The 20,844-nt window shown below is 33.7% G+C and overlaps 1 protein-coding gene across 2 annotated transcripts in view; it reads right to left on the reverse strand.

The window, feature by feature from the left end:
- The window catches only part of Taf2 (TATA-box binding protein associated factor 2), a 78,404-nt gene that overhangs the window by 55,656 nt on the left and 1,904 nt on the right, over nucleotides 1-20,844 (reverse strand). For both annotated transcript variants that reach the window (XM_076835414.2, XM_076835413.2), the window contains exons 3-10: nucleotides 16,074-16,234; nucleotides 10,590-10,708; nucleotides 9,073-9,214; nucleotides 7,694-7,925; nucleotides 5,941-6,125; nucleotides 4,808-4,921; nucleotides 3,174-3,273; nucleotides 1,726-1,811 (exon numbers count right to left, since the gene is read on the reverse strand). In XM_076835414.2, the coding sequence (XP_076691529.2) occupies nucleotides 1,726-1,811; nucleotides 3,174-3,273; nucleotides 4,808-4,921; nucleotides 5,941-6,125; nucleotides 7,694-7,925; nucleotides 9,073-9,214; nucleotides 10,590-10,708; nucleotides 16,074-16,234 (1,139 nt within the window). The remainder of the gene's footprint in view (nucleotides 1-1,725; nucleotides 1,812-3,173; nucleotides 3,274-4,807; nucleotides 4,922-5,940; nucleotides 6,126-7,693; nucleotides 7,926-9,072; nucleotides 9,215-10,589; nucleotides 10,709-16,073; nucleotides 16,235-20,844) is intronic.

Genomic DNA, 20,844 nt, shown 5'->3' on the forward strand with positions numbered 1-20,844 from the left:
AGGAAAATTAGGAAATTTTCACTTCACTTCAATCCATAGTCCTTTAGAGAATCTATGAACTTTAGATGAAAATCCCTGCCAGCAACACTGTGTTGTTATAAGTGACTATCTTGAGAATCACAGCCTCAGGAAAAGAGTCTCCTGTGTATCTCCTTTGCTAGCAAAGCAAAAAACTTTTTTCCTTTTTCTGAAACCGTGTCCTCATTATTGGATTGGCATCAGGGACAAGGACCAAGTTTTCAGTAACAAACTGGTAACCTAGATGGGACTTGAGAACACTTCCCTCTCCAGTTTTCTTGAGCAGGTCTAGTATTCCCAGCAATCCCTCTTCCATACTGAGGATTCAAGGTGGCTGGTCAGCTTGTTGAGAGCCAATGGCTAGAAAATTAGGAGACACGTTGAGTCTGCCTCAGGCTGAACAGGAGGAGCTGTTCCCATGAGTAAAGGGAAGGACTGAGGGACCATCTAAGCAGCTATCAAGCTCTTTTGGCTTTAGAAAATTCTTGCCTTCTCTCTCTGAACTGTATAGGTTGCTCCATCAATTGTTCAACTGCGAGAAAAAGGAAAATGAATATTGTAAAGTCGGGACACCCTTGGCCATCTGGATGATTTCTGCCCTATGTATTCCTTGTCCAGTCACCCACCAACTGCTACCACAGATATCTGGACTGCCACGATACTAAATATCCTTAACTATCATTGTCCCACCTGATAAAAGAAGAAGGACTTTGTGTCACTTCTCTCCAACTTTGCTCTCTAGAAGGAAGCAACTTGGAGATGTAGTCACTCATTTTTCCATAAAAATGGAATGTAGAAACTGACAGTAGGGAAATGTAACACTGCTTCACTTCATGCATTGAATATAAACATTTGCTGCCCTGCCGCTGTGACTTATTTTTAAAACAGACATGTTTCTTTCTTTTCTTCTCCCCTTCTTCCTCCCTAATCCTTTCTTTCCAATCTGGGGAGGGAGAGGGTAGGATTACCTTTCTTCCTCATTCTAGGCATTCCTGTGTTTAAGCACACACAAGAATGAAGTAATCAGGTGATGCCAGAAGATCTAAGAAATCTCCCAAACTAACAAGCAAATTAAGACCCCCCCATCTAGGGTACACCTAGAATGTAGCGTTTTGAATCCCCCGATAGGCAGATTCCTTTAGGACCAGAGTCCCATTTGTTTCTCCTTTCCTAACAGAGTAATAAAGCTTTTTTTTTCCTTTTTCCAAAACAAAAACAACAAAAAGTGGCTGTCTCTTTTAGTGACTTGATAAAACAGAGAAGAAAGGGAGAAGAGTGAGGGAAAGAAAAGAAGGAAAAAGGAATAAATGAGTGTCTACTTAGGTAGCTACTCAGGTAATAGGTAGGGGTAGGATGTCTTGATGCTAAAATTATCTACTTAGACTTAAAAAAACAGTGGTATAAAAGCAAAATACTCGTTTCCATTATTTTTAAACTTTAATAAGAACAGTATGACACAATAGCATTAAGAAGTAATCACAGAAAATAATCTAATTTTTTTTAAAGTCTTTTTTTTTTTTAGTTTGAATCCATTTGTAGCCATCTCATGAGATAAACATAGAAAACAAATGAAAGGAATATTCATAGCATTAATAGTTTTGTATACTATCAGTACTTCTTTGGCCTTGCATGGGGCTCAATAAAAACACAAATGATTTAAGAGTGACCCCATGAAATAAGGCTCATATCTTGGAACAGAAAACTTACTTATCCTTCTCTTTTCCTCCACCAAATATGGGATGTAGTAAAACTCCCCCAGTTTTTAGTTCATATGCCACTATTTTATCTAGCTCCTAAAAAAGACACAAAAATAGGAGTTAAAAACTTTCACACATCAAATTTTAGAAATAAAGCATAAATTCTCTTTCCTGGCACCAGAATATAAATTTTATAAGATAAATGAAATGCATCTGCAGAATAGTTAATGTTCTTATAAATAAAGCAAACTATACAGCTGGCTGAATGCTAAAAGCCAAACAGCATTCTTTACTTTGTGACTTCAGGGCTGGCCAGTAGCCTGGCAACTTTTCCTTATGGCTCTTCTCAACCTCTCTGACCTGTCTTCCAACTTTATTTTTTCCTTCTCAGTATTTTGTTTCTGAAGACTTAGACAAGTAAAAAGAAAAGGGGATAAATTATGTTAGAAATCTATAATTTTAAAACATCTCTAGTCTTCTCTAATATGACATAAATCAAACTCATGAATAACTTAAACAATATAACAATGCTTGACACAAGTAGGATGTAATTTTTTTTCTCCTTCTGAAATGAAGAACTGGCTCTAACAGTTCTGAATGTGTAAATTCTTTCAACAGTTCTAGATGTGTGAAGTCTTTTTAACAATTAACTTTTGGGCTTGCCTGAATGATAAAAATATATAAAATAATAAAATGGGGAAAGTGAAGGAGGCTATTTAATGAGAAAATTACAACTTGGATTTTTATTTACCCGAGAAGAAGAATTTATAAGCATGACATAATTAAAACACATATGACTAGAATGGAATATGCAAAATAGATGTTTTAATTTTTTCTAAATGTCTAAATAACGGGAAAAAGGTATAACAATAGAGAACATATAAGCATTAAAGGGATAACTAGCCTGTAATAAGCATTCATCATGTGCAAAACGCCATGCATGATATAGTGTGCCACAACCCTTGACAACAGGGTAAACACTATTTCACTCCTTACACAGATGAAGCTTAGAAAGATTAACCAGTCACAAAGCCAGACTAATTTGCAAAGCACAGGTACAAAAGACCACTATGAGGAGCTGGGATATATCTATTGACCAACTTGATGATTAGAGAGTTTAAATATTCTTCTCCTTAGGGAAAAGTTGTTAGGGGCCGACACTGACAATAAAAACTAGATAAAATAGATAACTAATTTTTTTTTTCTCAGTGAATTGACACTCATTTTACGAAGGAAAATTAGAGATTTTTCAAGTTATGTTTTACAGTCATTAAAAATAAAGCACATTATGGGAGCTGGGGTTGGTAGAGTGTTTGCCTAGCATGTTGGGAAGATCTGGGTTCAATCCCCAAACCAAAAAGAAAGCAAAACAAAATGAGCACATATAACTTGGAAACCAGGAAAATATTAATGTATCTTACTGACTTTTGAATGTGTAAGGGATCTAGCTATTATTACCTCTTTAATCCAATGGTGGTACTCATTAACACCAAAAGTTTTCTTCATCCAAAGTCCATAAATATAGCCTGAAATTCCCTTCAGCACCCATTCATCAGACCTAAGCAAAAAGTCAACATATAAACTTATTTTTAATCATAAAACTCTTCAGATGAAGTAAAAAAGAATAATGCAACTAGTATGAACCTCCTCCAGCCTTCTCAAAGAAAAGGAAAGTGATTAACAAATTATTGGGCTCCTAACTTCCTCTGTCTGATTTGCCCATTCATTATGCCTTTTTTTTTTTTTTTTTTTTTTACATCTGGCTTAATCTTTAATTATAAGACTACTTTCCAATCTTATTTCAAGTATAATTTATCAATAGATGAGCTCTATTTCAACAGTGTCGCTTCTCTCCTTACCAACTCTGCTCTGACCATCTGCCTCTTTAGAAATACTTGTGAATAACAAGGATTGCACTGCTCAGTTCAACATTCCACTTTCTATTACTGCTAATCCAATGCATAATTTTCTTTTTCTCTCTTTTTTGGGGGGCAGGGGGAATTGAACTCAGAGGGGCTTTAACACTGAGCCATATTCCCACCCTTTTCATTTGTTTGTATTGTTTTGTTTTGTTTTGAGACAGGATATCACTAAGTTGTTTAGGCTAGCCTCAAACCTGTGATTCTCCTACCTCAGCCTCATGAGTCTCTGGGATTACAGGCGTGTGCCAATGTGCCCAGTTCTATGCATAATTTTCAATGGTATCCAAAAAATGAAGTTGAACTATTAATTACTGTTATGTTTCTCCAGAGAAAAGACAACTGGCATCATTCACTCATTTATTCATTCATAAATATATCCATCTGTCCAGGCATCTACCTATCATGTTCAGGCACCAATCTTTAATTAAACTATATAAAATGTTAGGAAAATTATAAATCAGAAATGTTCCCCTTTCCCATTTAGTCAGAAAGAATAACAAGCCAGGATTTATACAATATGTAGAGTACAAAATGTTTGCAATTGGAAATTGTAATCTTCAAGAAATTTTTTTGTATTCTTTCAAACTCATCTCAAGCTAAACAAAAATAGAAAGGTTTGGTGGCTTTTTTTTTTTTTTTTTTTTTTGGCAGTGCTGAGGATTAGACCCAGGGCCTGGTACAATGCTAGGCAAGTACTCTATCACTGAGACATACTTCTAGTCCAAAAAAATATTCTCATCTCTCCTTTCTTTCAAGCAATGTGGTACACAGTTGAATACTAGCAAGGAACTCCCTATATCATTAACACTATTGTAGAGAATTATTTTGCTTTAAACATTACCTTGAACATTTCCAACTGCTATGAGCACTAGCATCAGAATTCTCACTGTAGTTTTGTGCATATTTAAGTTTATTCTTTAAGAAATTGTGTTTAAAAATCTGACTTTATTACAGAAGCAATTATACTGATTTTTACAGCCAAAAAGCTAGGATGAAATTTAAATTAATTACTTTTCTAAGATATACACAGAGAATAGTATCTTTTAAGTTAGTTATCTATAATTAGAGCAAAGGTCAGCTTACACTGCAAGAAAAGAGAAATAAACCTTTCTGATTCAATTTCTTATTTGAATTGAACCCAGAGGTAATGTAAACATTAAAATGACTTACCAAGACATTCTAGATATGAAACATCCAAAAAACTGCTGGGCCAAGGACTGGGCTAAACACCTTCTAGTCAAAGGTGTCTCATCTATAATCATGGCACTGTGTAGAAGATTTGTGCTGAAATTTAAATGAAGAGGAAGTTAATTAAAATCAAGAAATCATTATTCAGTCAAAATAAAATAATTTATAATAATCACATTTTTAAAATAATCGAATTAAAGTTAAACACAAAAGATAAAAACCAGAAAAGTTTCCCAGAATACTTTCTAATCTTTTCAGAACTTGGCTCAAATTTATAGTCTTAACTGCTGCTTAACACAGGGAACAATGCTGGGCATAGTGGCACATGCCTGAAATTCCAGCAACTGGGGAGGGTGAAGCAGAGGAATCTCAAGGGCCACCCTGAGCAACTAAGCAAGAATCTTTCTCAAAATAAAAAATAAAAAGGACTGAGGATGTAGCTCAGTGGTAAAGCTTCCTGACTTCATCCCCAGTAACAAAAAACAATAAAACAAAAAAACAAAACCTTTCCTAATAATCACTAACTTTGTTTTATTATTTATCTTTAAACACATTATCTCATTGGACTTTCCAAACAACACTCTGAGGAATGCCCATTTTACACATGAGAAAATTTAGAAACAAGGAAGGTAAAATAACTGACTTTGAAACATAAAACAGACATTTGGAATTTTCCAAAGAAGGAATAAAAGAAGAGAGGCAGGTAAGGAAGTTTAAGAAAGAAGGAAAAGGAGAGAATGAAAAACAAGTCCTCTCTACTTTTTTCCATGAACAAGTTTCTGATGATATCAGCATATTTTTAAATATTACTAGAAAAACTAAATTATGGGTATGATTTTTAAAAATTTATAAACAAAAAAAGAGACTAAAACACGCAAAATATTAACATCTATTAATTCTGGATGAAGATAATGAGTCTTTAAAGTTACTTTAAAATTTTCTTCATGTTTTTCTACAATTTTGAATTTTAAAAACACAATATTTTCTTCAACTCAATTACATTTAAATTAAGGGGAGAAAGTTCATACCTCACAGTAACGCTGCCCATAAAATCAGAAAGCTTTCCTCATATCACTATTCTACTTTAGGCATTTCAAATGTGAAGAGATACCAACCTAAAAATGCTCATGGAAGCATAAGCAGCCACTTCAACATAAGCCTCATCAATGAATACAGTCTTAAAACACGAGTATGGATATCGACATGTAAGAATTTCTTCATAAAATTCAAAAACTTCATGAAGGTATGACGTGGTATGTTTAAGCAATGGAAGAAGTTGGGGTAAACAAAAATGAGTAACCTGAAAATAAAAAGCCAGGGAGGTCATCTAAATGTAAGGGTTAACTTTTATATTTTAAATTTCCTAAATTTCAATTCTCTCTCTCTCTCTCTCTCTCTATATATATATATATTATAAATTTCATAATCCTGACAGCAAATGCTATGATAAAATATTAATTATTTTTTTAATCACCTTTACCAAATATTCATTGTATTGAAAATACTAAATTCATGATTGATTATAAATCTGTGAACTGCTTAGACCTATTAAAAATAAAACTCTGGTTCCAAATTAAACTAAAATTTCTTCTGATAGGAATACATAAAAAGAATTTTCAAAACCTACCTCTTATTTATAAATATCTAACCTGTTGAATACTATGCATTTTATAGCACTCTCTTAATAATTTTTCTTTTGCAGGTGCTGGGGATCGAACCTAGAGCCTTGCACATGCTAGTCAAGTGCTCTATCACTATGCTATATCCCCAGCCTCCCACCCTAGTACCTTAGTTAATGCTAACCAACTGCATATAAAGAACAATTACTATATTTGGCCTCTAAAATCTCAAATACATAATGAAAGCTACAGAAGTTTATTGGTATTTAGGAGATAAGAAATGCTCACAATACAAGTAGCAATTTTGGTTTTCTTATTAGGTAATAGTTCACCGGTCACCGAAGTATCACTGACTCATATGATAATTCTATGCCAAATTAATGACTTCAACAACGGCACAGAAGAGAATACCCAGGAAGGTTTCATATAAGAAAAAGAATCTGAGGTAATCATTTTAAGTTAGATAAAAGTTTGGTACATCACAACAGGAAAAGTGAATATCTGAGATGGAGAAAGAACTATGTTATAATAAATAGACCATTTCAAATATATTAAAATTTTAGATTTTTTACAACATGGTGCTTAGTATTCTAAAAGATTCAAGTATAATCTGATTAGAGTATAGACTGATGTCTACTAATTCTGTTCGCTATTAATGTCTTCTTTTTCCTTAACATGTGTTTATGAGTGTTCAAGTCCCATCTCTGGAATCTGGAAAATCACATATTCAAAATTAAAAAGCAAGCCTGGTATAGCGGCCCACGCTGGCAATTCCAGCAACCTGGGAGGCTAAGCCAGGAGGATTGCAAATTCAAGGCCAGCTTCAGCAACTTAATGAGACCCTGTCTCAAACTAAAAATAAAAAAGGGTGGGGATGTACCTCAGTGGCAAAGTGGCCTTGGATTAGAGCCCCAGTACCAATAAATAAATAAACAGAATTTTAAGCGCAAGACTTATTCTCACTTCATTGTATTCAGAAAAGAGAAAAAAAGACTGAGGCAGGGTTCAAAGTCTAGTCAGCAAACTCATGAAGACTTCTTTCCTTTTGAGAGGAATTCATTCAAAAATTCATGTCATTAAAATGTAATTAACATAGTTTCTAAAAATAAAAAATAATATATATTTTCTCTCTAGTGATATTCTTGATAGCTGGAAGATGAGTTAAGAAAAACATTATTTCATTAATACTCTTCATTTAACAAGAAGTGAAAGGATAGAAGAGAGCAAGAGGGGAGAAGCTATGACTTACCTCATGCATATACGGATCTACAAGTATTTCAAAAGGTCCAATGGCCAAGGAAATGTTTGATGCTGCTGTAGGAATGGTAAGCATGTAATGGAAGGTCTTCTTCCTCATATCATGGGTATACACTGTCTCTACCAAATCTCCATTGGATATAGCCACCATAGCAGCATCTACTGTAAATTCTAATTTCCATGTACATAATTCAGAGTATGAATCAACACACGGGAACCAAAATCTAGAACAAAGATTGACAGTATAGAAAACACATTGAAAGTGTATTCTACATTGTTGTCTCCACATCCAAGTTATTTTACCATTTCTAAAAATGTATAAAAAGATGAATCTGATTAAAAAAAAAAAACTTCCAAAAATCATTTGGCAATATTTAAAAAATATATTGTGTGGCAACTCCAGTTCAAATGATAAACAGTTAAGCAATTCCTACTTTCCAATTTTTAAGTTAAAAATATTTTTAACTTGTAAAATCACAGTTATTTTTTATGTAGCATTCATTTGCAGAAATTAAAAAGTTTACAATTAAGTTTTATTAAACATAATTAATATTCAGAATCTAGTCTATAAGTATGGAAGTTGCTTTTTGATATTATGTGATATACTGCATAATTTCACACTGAGTACTAATAAAACAAGATACAAAATTTATTTGACTGTCAATTCAGGTCAGGTCTTATTATGGTGTCAGGGTTGGTATTTGGTAATGAAATATAAATGGGCTTTGAGAAGTTAATAATCTAAGGAGAGTAAACTTACTATAAAACATTCCAGTAACGTGTAGCAAATTACATAGTATATGAATGTATGAACTACAATTACACACAAAGATGTAGGTAAATTTCACTATCAATTTTGAACAAAAACAGCCAAATATAAAAGGCGTAATACATATGACTCCATTTATATCAAATTCAAAAACAACTAAACTGGCATTTTAGAAAATAATATAGTTGGAAAACAGAATGCTCTGTGGAAACAATGAATGGAGGCAAGCACAAGGGATGTCTGTGATGCTGGTAATGTTTTTCATCTTAATTTGAGATATGGATTAAATGGGTTCATCACTTGTGAAAATTTATTGAGCTTTACACTTAAAATTTCTGTAATTTTCTTCATTTTTTTAAACTTCCATATAAAGTTAAAGAATCAAGTAAGATAATTATTTTAGAACAACAGACTTGCAAAAGAAAGAGGAAAAGGAAAGACACAAGACTGAGGAGGAATAACTAGATTAGGAAGAGGTATATGTTTGGGGAAATCAAATTCATACTTCTCATTTTACATTAAATGAATATATTACATGTACATTTATGATAAAATAAATTGAAAATAAAATTAACTGAAATATATAAGAATTTATAATCTACCTTGTGGAATTTTGATACCCGCAAGAGAAGACATGAGCACCTCTCTCTGCCATACTCCCCTCTACACTGGGTACCACAAAATGAAGACCTCCTTTTGGCTGATCCAAAGAAAAATTAATGTGTATCTTCAGAACCTTTAACTCTGCAAGAAATAAATCCACACATCTGTTGATATATAAATAACAGTGATCTATATAAAGAGTTACACTGAATATAAAATGGGAGTCAAAGCCTGAATTTTATATTAAAAACCATACTACGCACCTTAGTTAGGCCTATTATTCTCTCTCCACTTATATTAACCCAAGAGCCTACCTCTACCAGTGTTCCTACTCCAATCAGTTTAATTGATGCTTACTGCTTTTCACAAAATACTGCTGCTCTGGTTATATCACATCCTCCTCTCAACATTTCTAACAACATATAATGCTCAAAGAAAAAAGTTCAAAATTCCCACAATGCACATGCAGGCCTTTTCAATCCAATCCCGAATTTTCTTTTCAAGTTTTTTCTTCTTTTATATTTCCCTAAAAATTGTTCACTATAGTTGACTCTGGAGAGCACAAAAGAAAGACGTATACGAACAGGACTACCCGAGAATTTGCATTTTCTTTTAAGCTTTTCATTATGTTTGATAAACATGTATTGCTTTCATTAATATTTTTAAAAATTTTACTTCAATTTATCTCCAAATATTACAATCATTTCAACAATGATAAACTTTAATGGCTGGTCCCTATATTGTATAACCTCCCTGAATTCTCCCACCCCCAGTCATATAGAAAGCAAAACCAAAAAGTCTTTTAATTTTTTTTATCTCAGTTAATTTTTTTAAGGCTAAATGAAGGCAGGCAAAAGCTTTTTATAATAATTATAATGGCTGAAAATGTAAGATTTAGAAAGAATATGCTCTAAAGTATATAGAGTAAGTACCAGGAATCCTATGTTCCAGTTTTGACTTCACTAGTAATTAGCTAAATGAAATTCAGTAGGCCACTTACTCTCAGTAGACTTCAGATTATTATTCTATAAAATGAAGAAGCTGAACCAGATTATTTTTCAGGATCTATCCTGCTATAAGATGCTATAATTCTAAAATGATTTAATATGGCATAGGCTCTCAAATCTTGACAATTTGTTCTGTCCATCTTTTTTTAAAGTAAAAATTTTAAGTTTAAAAAACAACAGTGATAGTGGCATGCCTATAACTCCTGATACTAAAATAGCAGAAAGACCGCAAAGTTCAAGGCTAGCCTGGACAACTACTCAGCAAGACCCGGTCTCAAAAAAAAAAAAAAAAAAAATTTATAAAAGGGCTATAGATGAAGTTTAGTAGTTGAGTGCCCCTGGTTTAAATCCCCAGTATCACAAAAAAGACAAAGTTTCCAACTCCTCTTCTTCCTCCTATATATTTAAACTGATTTATTTACAATTTAGATATCATTAATTTTCAAAAATTTTCTAATCTCTGAATTTTACATGAATTTAATGTAGTAAATATATTCTTGGTACTTTACCATCAACGTGCTTCCATAGCTCTGATGGAACCTTAATGCAAAGTTCTCCATTTCCTGCATCAGGATCCACGGCACTAACTGCAGCTGCATATGCATTGGAAAAATAATTGAGATTCCTCCTGGAGAAAGAGGGGAGAAAAAATGATTTCTAATAACAGTAAGTTACAAATTTCACCAAGATTCTTCTTAGATCTCATTTGACACCAATTGTTTTTAAGCATAATGTAATTCATAAGAATTACGATTCTTACATAGCTCCTAAGAATACTTTTTATCCAAGTTAACTATTGCTCTACTCACCATGTTAGAAACTATTAAACTACAAAGATAATGACATATATATATTTCGCTCACTGTTACATGACTATTATCATGAAACTGACACATTGACTGATGTGCCGAGAAGGCTCTTGAATGACTATTATTACGATCATCACATTCTTCATTAATTTTGGAATGTCAGAGTCACTATACTTTTCTACATTCTGAAAGTAAACAAACTACTCAATATATTAAAAATATTTTTCTATTATGATAACTATGTAAAATAAAAGCTGTAAAACTTCAGAGGCAACCTAAAGACGAACTGTGGTTTTTCTGGTGCTAGGGATTGAACTCAGGGCCTTGCACATGGTAAGCACAGTTTCTACCACTAAACTACATTCCTTGCCAATAACTGTGTTTTAACATATCATCTATTTCTTTCATTATTATCATACAATAAAAATGACCTTTTTCTTTCCTTTTGGTATACAGTTCTATAAATTTTAACACATGTAGATATAAGTAACCACCACTATAATCATGATAAAAAACACTGCCATCACCCTAAAAGAGTGCTACCCCTGTGTCAAATAAATGGAATCACACAGAATGTGACCTTTTGAAACTGGCTTGTGCTATTCAGTATGTCTTCGAAATCGAGCCAAGTTTTTAGACATATCAATATTGTATTCCTTTTAACCAATTAATAGCATTATATTGCCTGACTCTACCACAGTTAATTTATCCTTTCACCAGCTCAAGCATACTTAGGCAATTTTCAGCTTTTGGCTGTCACAAATAGAGCTGCTATGAACATTTGTATTGAGGTTTTTGTATCAATATAAGTTTCATTTCTATAGTGTAAATAAAATACTTGTGAGTGACACTGCTGAGGCATATGGTAAACATGTTTAACTTTCTAAGAATCTGCCAAACTGTGTTCCAAAGAGTTGTACTATTGATATCCTTACCAGCACTATATGAAAGTATTAGTCTAAATCCTCACTAACATTTAGCATACCATCTCATTTTAAAATTATTTCATCTACATATTACAATGACTTTTCAATAAAATTTAAAAAACATGAAATTTGAGAGATAGCGACAGAACTTTTATCCCATTATCCCCAGTTATCTGTGAAATTCAAAAATAAAAATATGAAGGGCCAAGGGTGTAGCTCAGTATTAGAGTGAGCTTAGCAAGCATTAGACATTGGGTTAAAAAAAAAAAAGAAAATATCCTTTAGACAAAAAGTAATCCAGATTTAAACATTACACATTAGAGTGCTTAATTGTTCTTTATTAATGGGTAATTATTTTTACTTAATCTCATTTCCTGAGAAAATGTAAACGGTCCAAATAAAATGGGTAAGTTATCTTAAATGTACTCTACTGGGAAGCCAGTCATGAGGAACAATCTTCTGATAGTTTGGTTTTAGTATAGAAATGAAATGTCTTCTTTCACAACTCATGAACTCAGAAATTACTAGAGCAAGATTATAGGCTTTTGAATTTTCAGAAAAATTCTATGATTTTTGCCCTATACTACCACCATCTCCAACTCCCAGCTCTCCTCATGGAGACACAACTTAAAAAGGAACAATGCTATAAAGGAATACTAAAAAACTAGTAAATTAAAGGAATCAAAAGAATTCTAAGAACCTATTACAGGTTAAGGACTCCTAATTCAAAAATCTAAGATCCAAAATGTGAAATATTTTGACCATCAGGGATGGTCAACCAGTAAAATCTATCTATGTAAATACCCCCCAAACTGAAAAACTCCAAAATCTGAAACATTTCTGATCCTAAGTATTTCAGGTAAGGGATAACCAATTCTTATTTATTAAACCATATTAAATTAAAATAACCTGATAATCCTTTGTTGAATAAAGAACATTTGTTTTTTAAAACTATAGGTGCAGATTTTTGCAACAGATATCAGCCATATTGGCTACCCATCCACAGTTTCCTGTGGCAAAATCTGTTTATTTTACAACTAAGAAGAGAGAAGTCTAACAAAGCAACAGACAGACACATACACAAACACACACACACACACACACACCCCAAAAAACACCCACAGCTCCTTTGGAAGTGAACTATATCTATATCTATTTTATAACACATAAGATTCAAATTTTAAAAATGTATTTGGAAAAATTTCCAAGTGCTAAAATTATTTTACTGGAAAAAAATTAACCAAAAAAGGGGGGGGGGGAGGAGAAATGTTACATAACCAATATGGTTTTTAATTCTTAAAGGCAATTTAACAAGTCAATTAACATACAGTTGAATAAGCAGAAATGTCTTTTCATCTCTTATCTGAAATTTTCCTTCTTGCATATCCTTCTACAGTTCAAAGATGCTAAATCTGAGAGCACATTCTATCAAAACTGAGAGGAGCTGGTGCCTCAACTTTAAAACAAATAAGAAAAAATGTGATAAAATAGTACATTACTTGTTTTGAGTATTAAGACATTTAGGGCTGGGTTTGTGGCTCAATGGGAGAGCACTTGACTAGCATGTGTGAGGCACTGGGTTCAATTCTCAGCACCATATATAAATATATGAATAAAATAAAGATCCATCAATGTCTAAAAAAAAATTTTAAAAAGACATTTAAATGTATTAAGATCAAATTTTACCATGGAATTTTAAGTTTTATTTTTTAATTTCAAAACCACTACAAGTTAATTCTCATTTTAGTTTTACTGGAAACTTTATAGGTACATTAAAGAAAAGTTATTTTAGAAACAAGAAAGATAACCGTAGTGTCTGGGAACATGCTAAAGATGTTAACTAGCTGTATTTCCCAAAGTTTCCTTTAAAAATATAATGTGATCCATGAGACATATTTTTTATATTCAATTGCCAAGAAAAGTAATATTTCTCCTGAATAATTGGTATGTTTCTGTCTTGTGTCTTCTGAGTCTCATAAACAATGTTTCCCACTTTGTTATGACAACTAGAAATGAGACCAAACCTGCAGTTTTCTTCTAAGAATCTTGTGGTAACTTAACAATGTGTATCCACCAACATCCATTTGTTTATCCTTTATGCCAATTCCATCATCTACCTTTTACAACTTTTGTCTAATAAAACTCTAAAACCAATTCCAAATTCTTTTTAAAACAAGTCATGGGATAATAAAATCAGAAAAAAAAATCATCTCTCTTTAAAGAGTAGTAAAGATTTTGAAGTTAGGCAAAAAAGCAGGGGATGCTAGTTAAACATTTACTAATGACCATGGCCAATAAAATTCTGCTTCTAGCTGGAAGGAAAATTTAAACTATATCTTTCCTAATTTCCTAACATAATCTTTGAAAAGCTTCTCCTTTATCATTTCCTTTATTTTTAATACTAAAAGTGATAAGGTGCCAGGTGCAGTGGCACACGCCTGTAATCCCTGCAACTTGGGAGGTTGAAGCAGGAGGATAACAAGTTGGAGGCCAGCCTCAGCAATTTAGCAAGCCTGTTTCAAGATAAAAAATAAAAAGAGTAGGGAATGTAGCTCAGTGATTTAAGCAGCCCTGGGTTCAATTCCCAACACCAAAACAAAACAAAACAAAGGGATAAACCATCATCAATATCACTAGAGAAAAATTTTAGGAGGTATATCAAAGTAAGTAGCAAAGTAAAGTTTGCTTCCTTAATGTAACAGGATATCCACTATAACAGATTATTTGCTATGAGTCCTGAGCATCAGAAACAAATCATTGGTAAAGCATATGTGCAAATAATATGTTTTGTATCTGGCTTCCTACCCTATCATCAAATGCAGGGTTCTAGGCTAAATATGATAGATATGTTTTTCCTCTAGAAAAACAATTAGTCCCCTTATAAGCTCATTTTAAAGATGTCCTTTCCATTCATTAGAGGTAAACACTTAGTACTCTAAAGGCAGATTTCTTTTCTCCTGAAGAAAAGGGGATAGAGAAAATCTTGTAATGAGCCTTTTTATGTAAGTTTCAAGGGCAACTGTAAAAACAATGTAATTTTAAGAACTCACCTATGTGAGATGGGAAATTATAGGAGTAACTCAGAGTCCCTGGACTTTTCAACACCATTTTCAGGTCTCCTCTCTGAGTTTGAAAGATTCTGAAGCAATGATTACTGAGATCTTAAATATGTCACAAGTTAAGTTTCCCTTCTCAACAGTCCCCAAACTCTTATGGCAGTGTTTCTCAAGCAACAGCTTACAGCAGAATCACCTAGAAAGCCTATTAGGACACAAATTGTAGAATGCTGACCACAGTCTCTAATAGGTCTGGGTTAATGCTTGGGAGTTCACAGTTCCAACAAGTTCCTAGGTGATGCTCATGTCGCTCAATTGGGAACACAACTGAAGAATTGATTGATGCCTTAAGGCAAAAATTATATATCCTAGACACTCAGGAGGTTGAGGCAGAAGGATTACCAGTCTAAGATCAGCCAATTCTAAATAAAAAATAAAAGAGAGCCAAGGATATAGCTCAGTGGTAGAGCAGCCTGGGTTCAAACACTAGTACCAGAAAGAAAAAAATAAAAATAAAAAGATTACATACACTACACTGGTTAATTTTTTAAAATATCATATTGATTAAGAAGAGTATATGACTTTTGGTATCTACCTCCAAATACCAAGAATCACAGAAATGATATGACACAATGTTACTGAAGCTTTGAAAAAACAGTACTCTCAAATGTATTTATAATAGTAATGGACATGTTTTCAGGGCAGCAATACTGGGTTTGAACCCAGGTATACTCTACTACTGAGCTACATCCACAGCCCTTTTTCTTTTTTTGAGAACAGATCCTTCTAGAGCAGCTAAAATTACAGGTATACACCTCTGTCTCCAGCCTACACATAATATTTTCATATGATATTTTAAAACAGACAAAATATTCTATAGACTATTTTAAGTTAGTCTTTGACCTAAGAATTATGGTGACCACCCAACACACTGAAAATCACTTTTATTTTTTATTAAGTAAATAGTTTAAAATAATTTAAACCAGGAAAATGGCTAATAAGATTTAACTAAGTTCTTTGGTAAGAATAAAGGAAACTTGGCACCATACAATACTGATAACAAAACCACCTGAAATACATGTACAAAGTGGGGGAAAAAAATCCAGAATCTAATAATAATCTGAAAAAACAAGTAATCCAATCATTAAAAATAATAGCAAAAAGATTGACAGAAATGTTGACTTTTAAAGTGTACAACTTACTGTTTTGATTCATTGTGACAAACTTCTAAGGTTGGATCATTATAAATAAAAGCAGCCTCTAAATCATTGATCCTTACTCGATAGATTCTACACTGTTTGCTGTTCAACTTGATTCTATTCAAGTTTGCAACTGTAGGAAATATAGTCAGTTCCACAAAGCCCTAAAAGATAAAGAATAACCGCTTTATTATAAAGATTGGTATGTTTTAGAACATATACCTTTGACTTCTACTACTTAGAAACATACTATCCTCCAGGAATAACATCCTAAATAGCTACATACACACAAGTTCTCTACAAATATTTTAATTTTAACATGATTGTCCTAGTGAAGAATGGGGTCTGAGTTATGTATACTATACCATCTTAGTTTTCATATGAACTATCAGTAAAAATTAAGTTAATACAAGTTAATACAAGTATTCAATACACTCAAATACAACAATTTTTAGATAGACTGCAACCCAAACAGAGAATAAGAAGAAGAAAATAAAAGAGCAGAAAGAATCAAACAGGTTGGTAAGTGAAAGAACATGGGGAGGCAAAAAAAAAAGGAGGGAAATAAAAACCTGTCTTACTGAAGCCAACAAGTGTGAGTCCCGGCTTATAGGAGGTAAATCAGGACATGTGAAATAGCAAGTGCTAAAAGAAAATCTCAGGCATGTAGGTACTTCAAAATGCAGAAGAGTTTCCTACCAAGTAGTCCGTAGTTCTACCATGTTAGCTATGTGGTATGCAATCTATCTGAAGCATATACCTAAGAGATGACAGACAGATAAATAAATTGACCATTCACCATTTGTTGATTTGTTCAATCAAATGGGAAAGACAGACAGATGAAACATGGAGTACATCACCAGTGATTTTAGTATAACTATTTGAAAACTAATATACTCAAACATGAAATACGAGAGAGTATAATACAGTAACATTTTAGGGGCTGCAAAGTGAGCAGGAAAACTTAAGAGGATATAATGGGGATATCTACAACGAAACTCAAGCAGTCTCCAAAGAGAACTAGATTACAATGGCTTCTACTCTATGACAGATATTATACTGTATACTTTCATTATGTATTCTCTATTCCTAATACCAACTCTGAGAGATAAGTGCTACTTTATGCTTTTTACAGAGAGGCTCTAAGAGCTAAGTGCTATTGAAAAGTGCAAAAAATAAATTAACTTTTTACAAATAAATGAATAAAATTTTTAAAAAAATTATCAAGTGAAGAACTCACAGATACATTTAAATGATCCCAATAGATTCCCACTATTCCATAATGCCCCTGGGCACAAAGGCTTTAAATATTTTATTTATTTATTTGTTTGTTTGTTTGTAGTTATAGACGGACCTCACACATCTGCTAGGCAAGCACTCTGCCACTGAGCCATAACCCCAGTCCCTTAAATATGTTTTGAAACAACCTTAAACCCAATTGTTCAAAAGCCTGGAATTATACAGACCCTCTGCCCCCTATTCCCAAAGAGAATCACACACTCTTAAATTAGACCATCTATACAGATCCATGTGGAAGCAACATAGAAAACAGGTCAAAGGCAAAAATATTGTTAATGAAGGTTTTATGTTTAAAAGTGTAAGCCATGAGCAATTCTAGCTGGAAGACCAATATTTTCTTAAATCAGTAATTCAGTCATCCATTGACCACTCCAAATAAATGAGCTTCAATTATTTGAAAACCAGCAAGTAGTAACAACACAACAATGTCAAAAGTGAATTGGAAGGGCTGGGGATATGACTTAAGCGGTAGCGCGCTCGCCTGGCATGCGTGTGGCCCGGGTTCAATCCTCAGCACCACATACAAACAAAGATGTTGTGTCCGTTGAAAACTAAAAAAAAAAAAAAAAAAAAAAATAAATATATATATTACAAAAAAAAAGTGAATTGGAAGTGTCATCAATATGTACTTGAGCAAGGGTGGGTAAGAAAATGATTTGGCTTTCTACAGTAAGGTAAGTAATAACAAAAAAGTAGACAGAGAATATTTCAGGAAGACAGGGAAAGCATGCCCTGATACCACCTAACCTCTACAAGCCTCCTGTCATCATTGGCCACTGGTATAAACGCAAGTTCCCCAAGTATTCTAACCTCATACTTTTTTCATTCTTGCTGCTTGACCCCTTCTGACCATTTCACAGCTTAACCATACTGTGTTTTCTATCTTTTCAAAAATCTTCTTTTCACTTTCTATCCTTAAATGAAATATCTCCTGACTCCCCATTGACAATAAACTACTTATTCTCTCACTCACTATAAATTAAGATTGGGGAAAAATACAAATTCTCACTGTTACTTCTAGGCCATTTATAGGATTTTATACAATACACACTACAAGAGCCAGGAGAATGGTGTTATAGTTAAATGAATGTGTTATGGGGGTAAACTCCTATATTCAAGTATCAGCTCCACCATTTAGTAATTTTATGCTCTTGGAATACTCTATTTTTCTGTGCCTCATTTTCCTCATCCGTGAAACAAAAATAATGATACTAACTACCTTGTACTGATATTATGACAACTGCACAATTTACTACATGAAACCTACTTAAAATAGCTAAGGGACATTGGTATGGCTCAGGGGCAGAGTGCTTGCCTAGCATATGTGAGGCCCCAGGTTCTATCCCTAGCATCAGGAAAAACAAAATTGTGGTTGGCATTTAGTATTTGCTTAACACCTAAATGTTTATATTCTTTTTTTTTTCCTACTTCTTGTTTTTTGTGATCACACTAATACATCCTCCACAATTGATTAAATCCCCCTACATTCACTGAACACTCCTTCCTAACATATCTTTGCTATCTTTTTAAGTGACTTCAATATAGGTTTATCTGATCCTTCCAATAACACCACTTTAAAGTTCCTTAACCCCAGATCCTACAATTTTCATTTTCATTCCTGGACAAAAATCAAAACCACAATCTGAGTCCAGCACAGTGTAATCCCAGTGCATGGCCTGGGAGGCCGAGGCAGAAGGATCACAAATTCAAAGCCAGCCTTAGCAATCAGTGAGACCTTAAGCAACTCAGTGAGACCCTGCCTCTAAATAAAATAGCAAAAAAGGGCTGGGGATGTGACTCTGTGGTTAAGTATCTGAGTTCAATCCCGGGGTAAGGGTGAAAAAAAAAAAAAGGAATCACAATCTGAAAGGTACCTCATCACAGCTCAATCCTGACATCATATTCTTGACTATCCAGGACAAGACACCTATTCCTGATGATTACTTCTCTCCCAGTCCTTCTGTTCGATCACCTACATGATTAAGAGTTTCTCACCCCAATCCATTCTAGTACTTCTGGGGTTTTCTTCACTGCTCCCCCCTGAATCCTAAACTTCAATCACTTTTCTGCCAACTACCAATTCTACTCTGCTGCTGTGTTCCTCCTCCTTTTCTCCCTAAAATGATCCTTCTACTAGTCCTCTGGAGTTCATCTCCACATTTTTACCTGAAATATTACTCTGCTTATTATCTTTGCCTCAAATTACAATCTTTCCTCTCTGTAGAAATTCTCCCATGAACGCCCATGAACACGTTGAAAACTCACAAACAAATCCGGGCACAGTGGTACATGCCTGTAATCCCAGCAACTTAGAAAGGTGAGGCAGGAGGATCCCAAGTTCAAAGCCAGCCTCAGCAACTTAGGGAGGCCCTAGACAACTTAGTGAGACCCTGTCTCAAATAAAAAACAAAAAGGAATGGGATGTGGCTCAACTGTGAAGTGCCTCTGGGTCCAAACCCTGGCATCAAAAACAAAACACACAAAAAAAACACCTCACAGAAAAGTAGGCACAAAATATACCATAGAAACAGACTGGGTAAAGATAGTGGGAGGTTTTTGTTGTCATTTTGGTTTGGTTTTTTTGAGACAGAGTCTTGCCATGTTGCCCAGGCTCGTTTCAACCTCTCAGGTTCAAATAATCTTCCTTCCTCAGACTCAGTGCTAGGATTACAGGTGAATGCCACTGCACCCAGCTTAAAAAGAGTTTTTGATTCACAGGGAATCTAAGGCCAATGATTACTGGGTCTAGAAGAATGAAAACTAAAGGTAGTTTATGATGTTTCTCAATAATATAAAAAGTATAGGTCTAATAGGCAAAAACTTGACTCAAGGTGCAAAAGGAGGAATTTATGACCTCTTATTCAGTTCCTAGACCTCAGCCAGTTCACAGTTCCAGAACAGAGCCCTTTGAGTGAGTTTGATGAGAGGTCACACAGCCTCTAGAGTTTATCTTCTAAGACTACCACAGAATGGCCTGTAGCCGAATTGCCAGGTACTGATTCATTCTGGAGAAAAGAAAATTTCCAAATCTTCCTTGAGTTATTATATCTTGGTTCTGATCTGACGTGAATACTAAAGTCCTGAAACATTACGACAGTCCATTAGTCAGACTAAGTTTTTAGAGGTCAAATAATAAGTGGTGTTACAGACCAAGTCAATCACACAGAAAGACTTCTCCAATCCTATAACATATACTATATATTTTATTTAGTAGTTGGCAAATATCCTTATTGGATACCTATAAAATGGAGTAAGGGCTATTATGGTAAGGTTAAGTGGAGACCACTGGACAAACTATTTCTTTACTACAATATAGTAAACCAAAGCAACTAAACAACCCTGGGGAATTGCAGATTAGTGCCAAAAAAGACTGGAAAAATGCTGATACCAAAAGTTCCTCTCTGCCAGGATGCAGGTAAGCAGAAGCTTCATTGATATATTACTATTTTATCCTTCTACTTTCCTTTAGGAAAGT

The sequence above is a fragment of the Callospermophilus lateralis genome, chromosome 16 (genome assembly GCF_048772815.1).
Source record: "Callospermophilus lateralis isolate mCalLat2 chromosome 16, mCalLat2.hap1, whole genome shotgun sequence".
Classification (NCBI taxonomy): Eukaryota; Metazoa; Chordata; class Mammalia; order Rodentia; family Sciuridae; genus Callospermophilus; species Callospermophilus lateralis.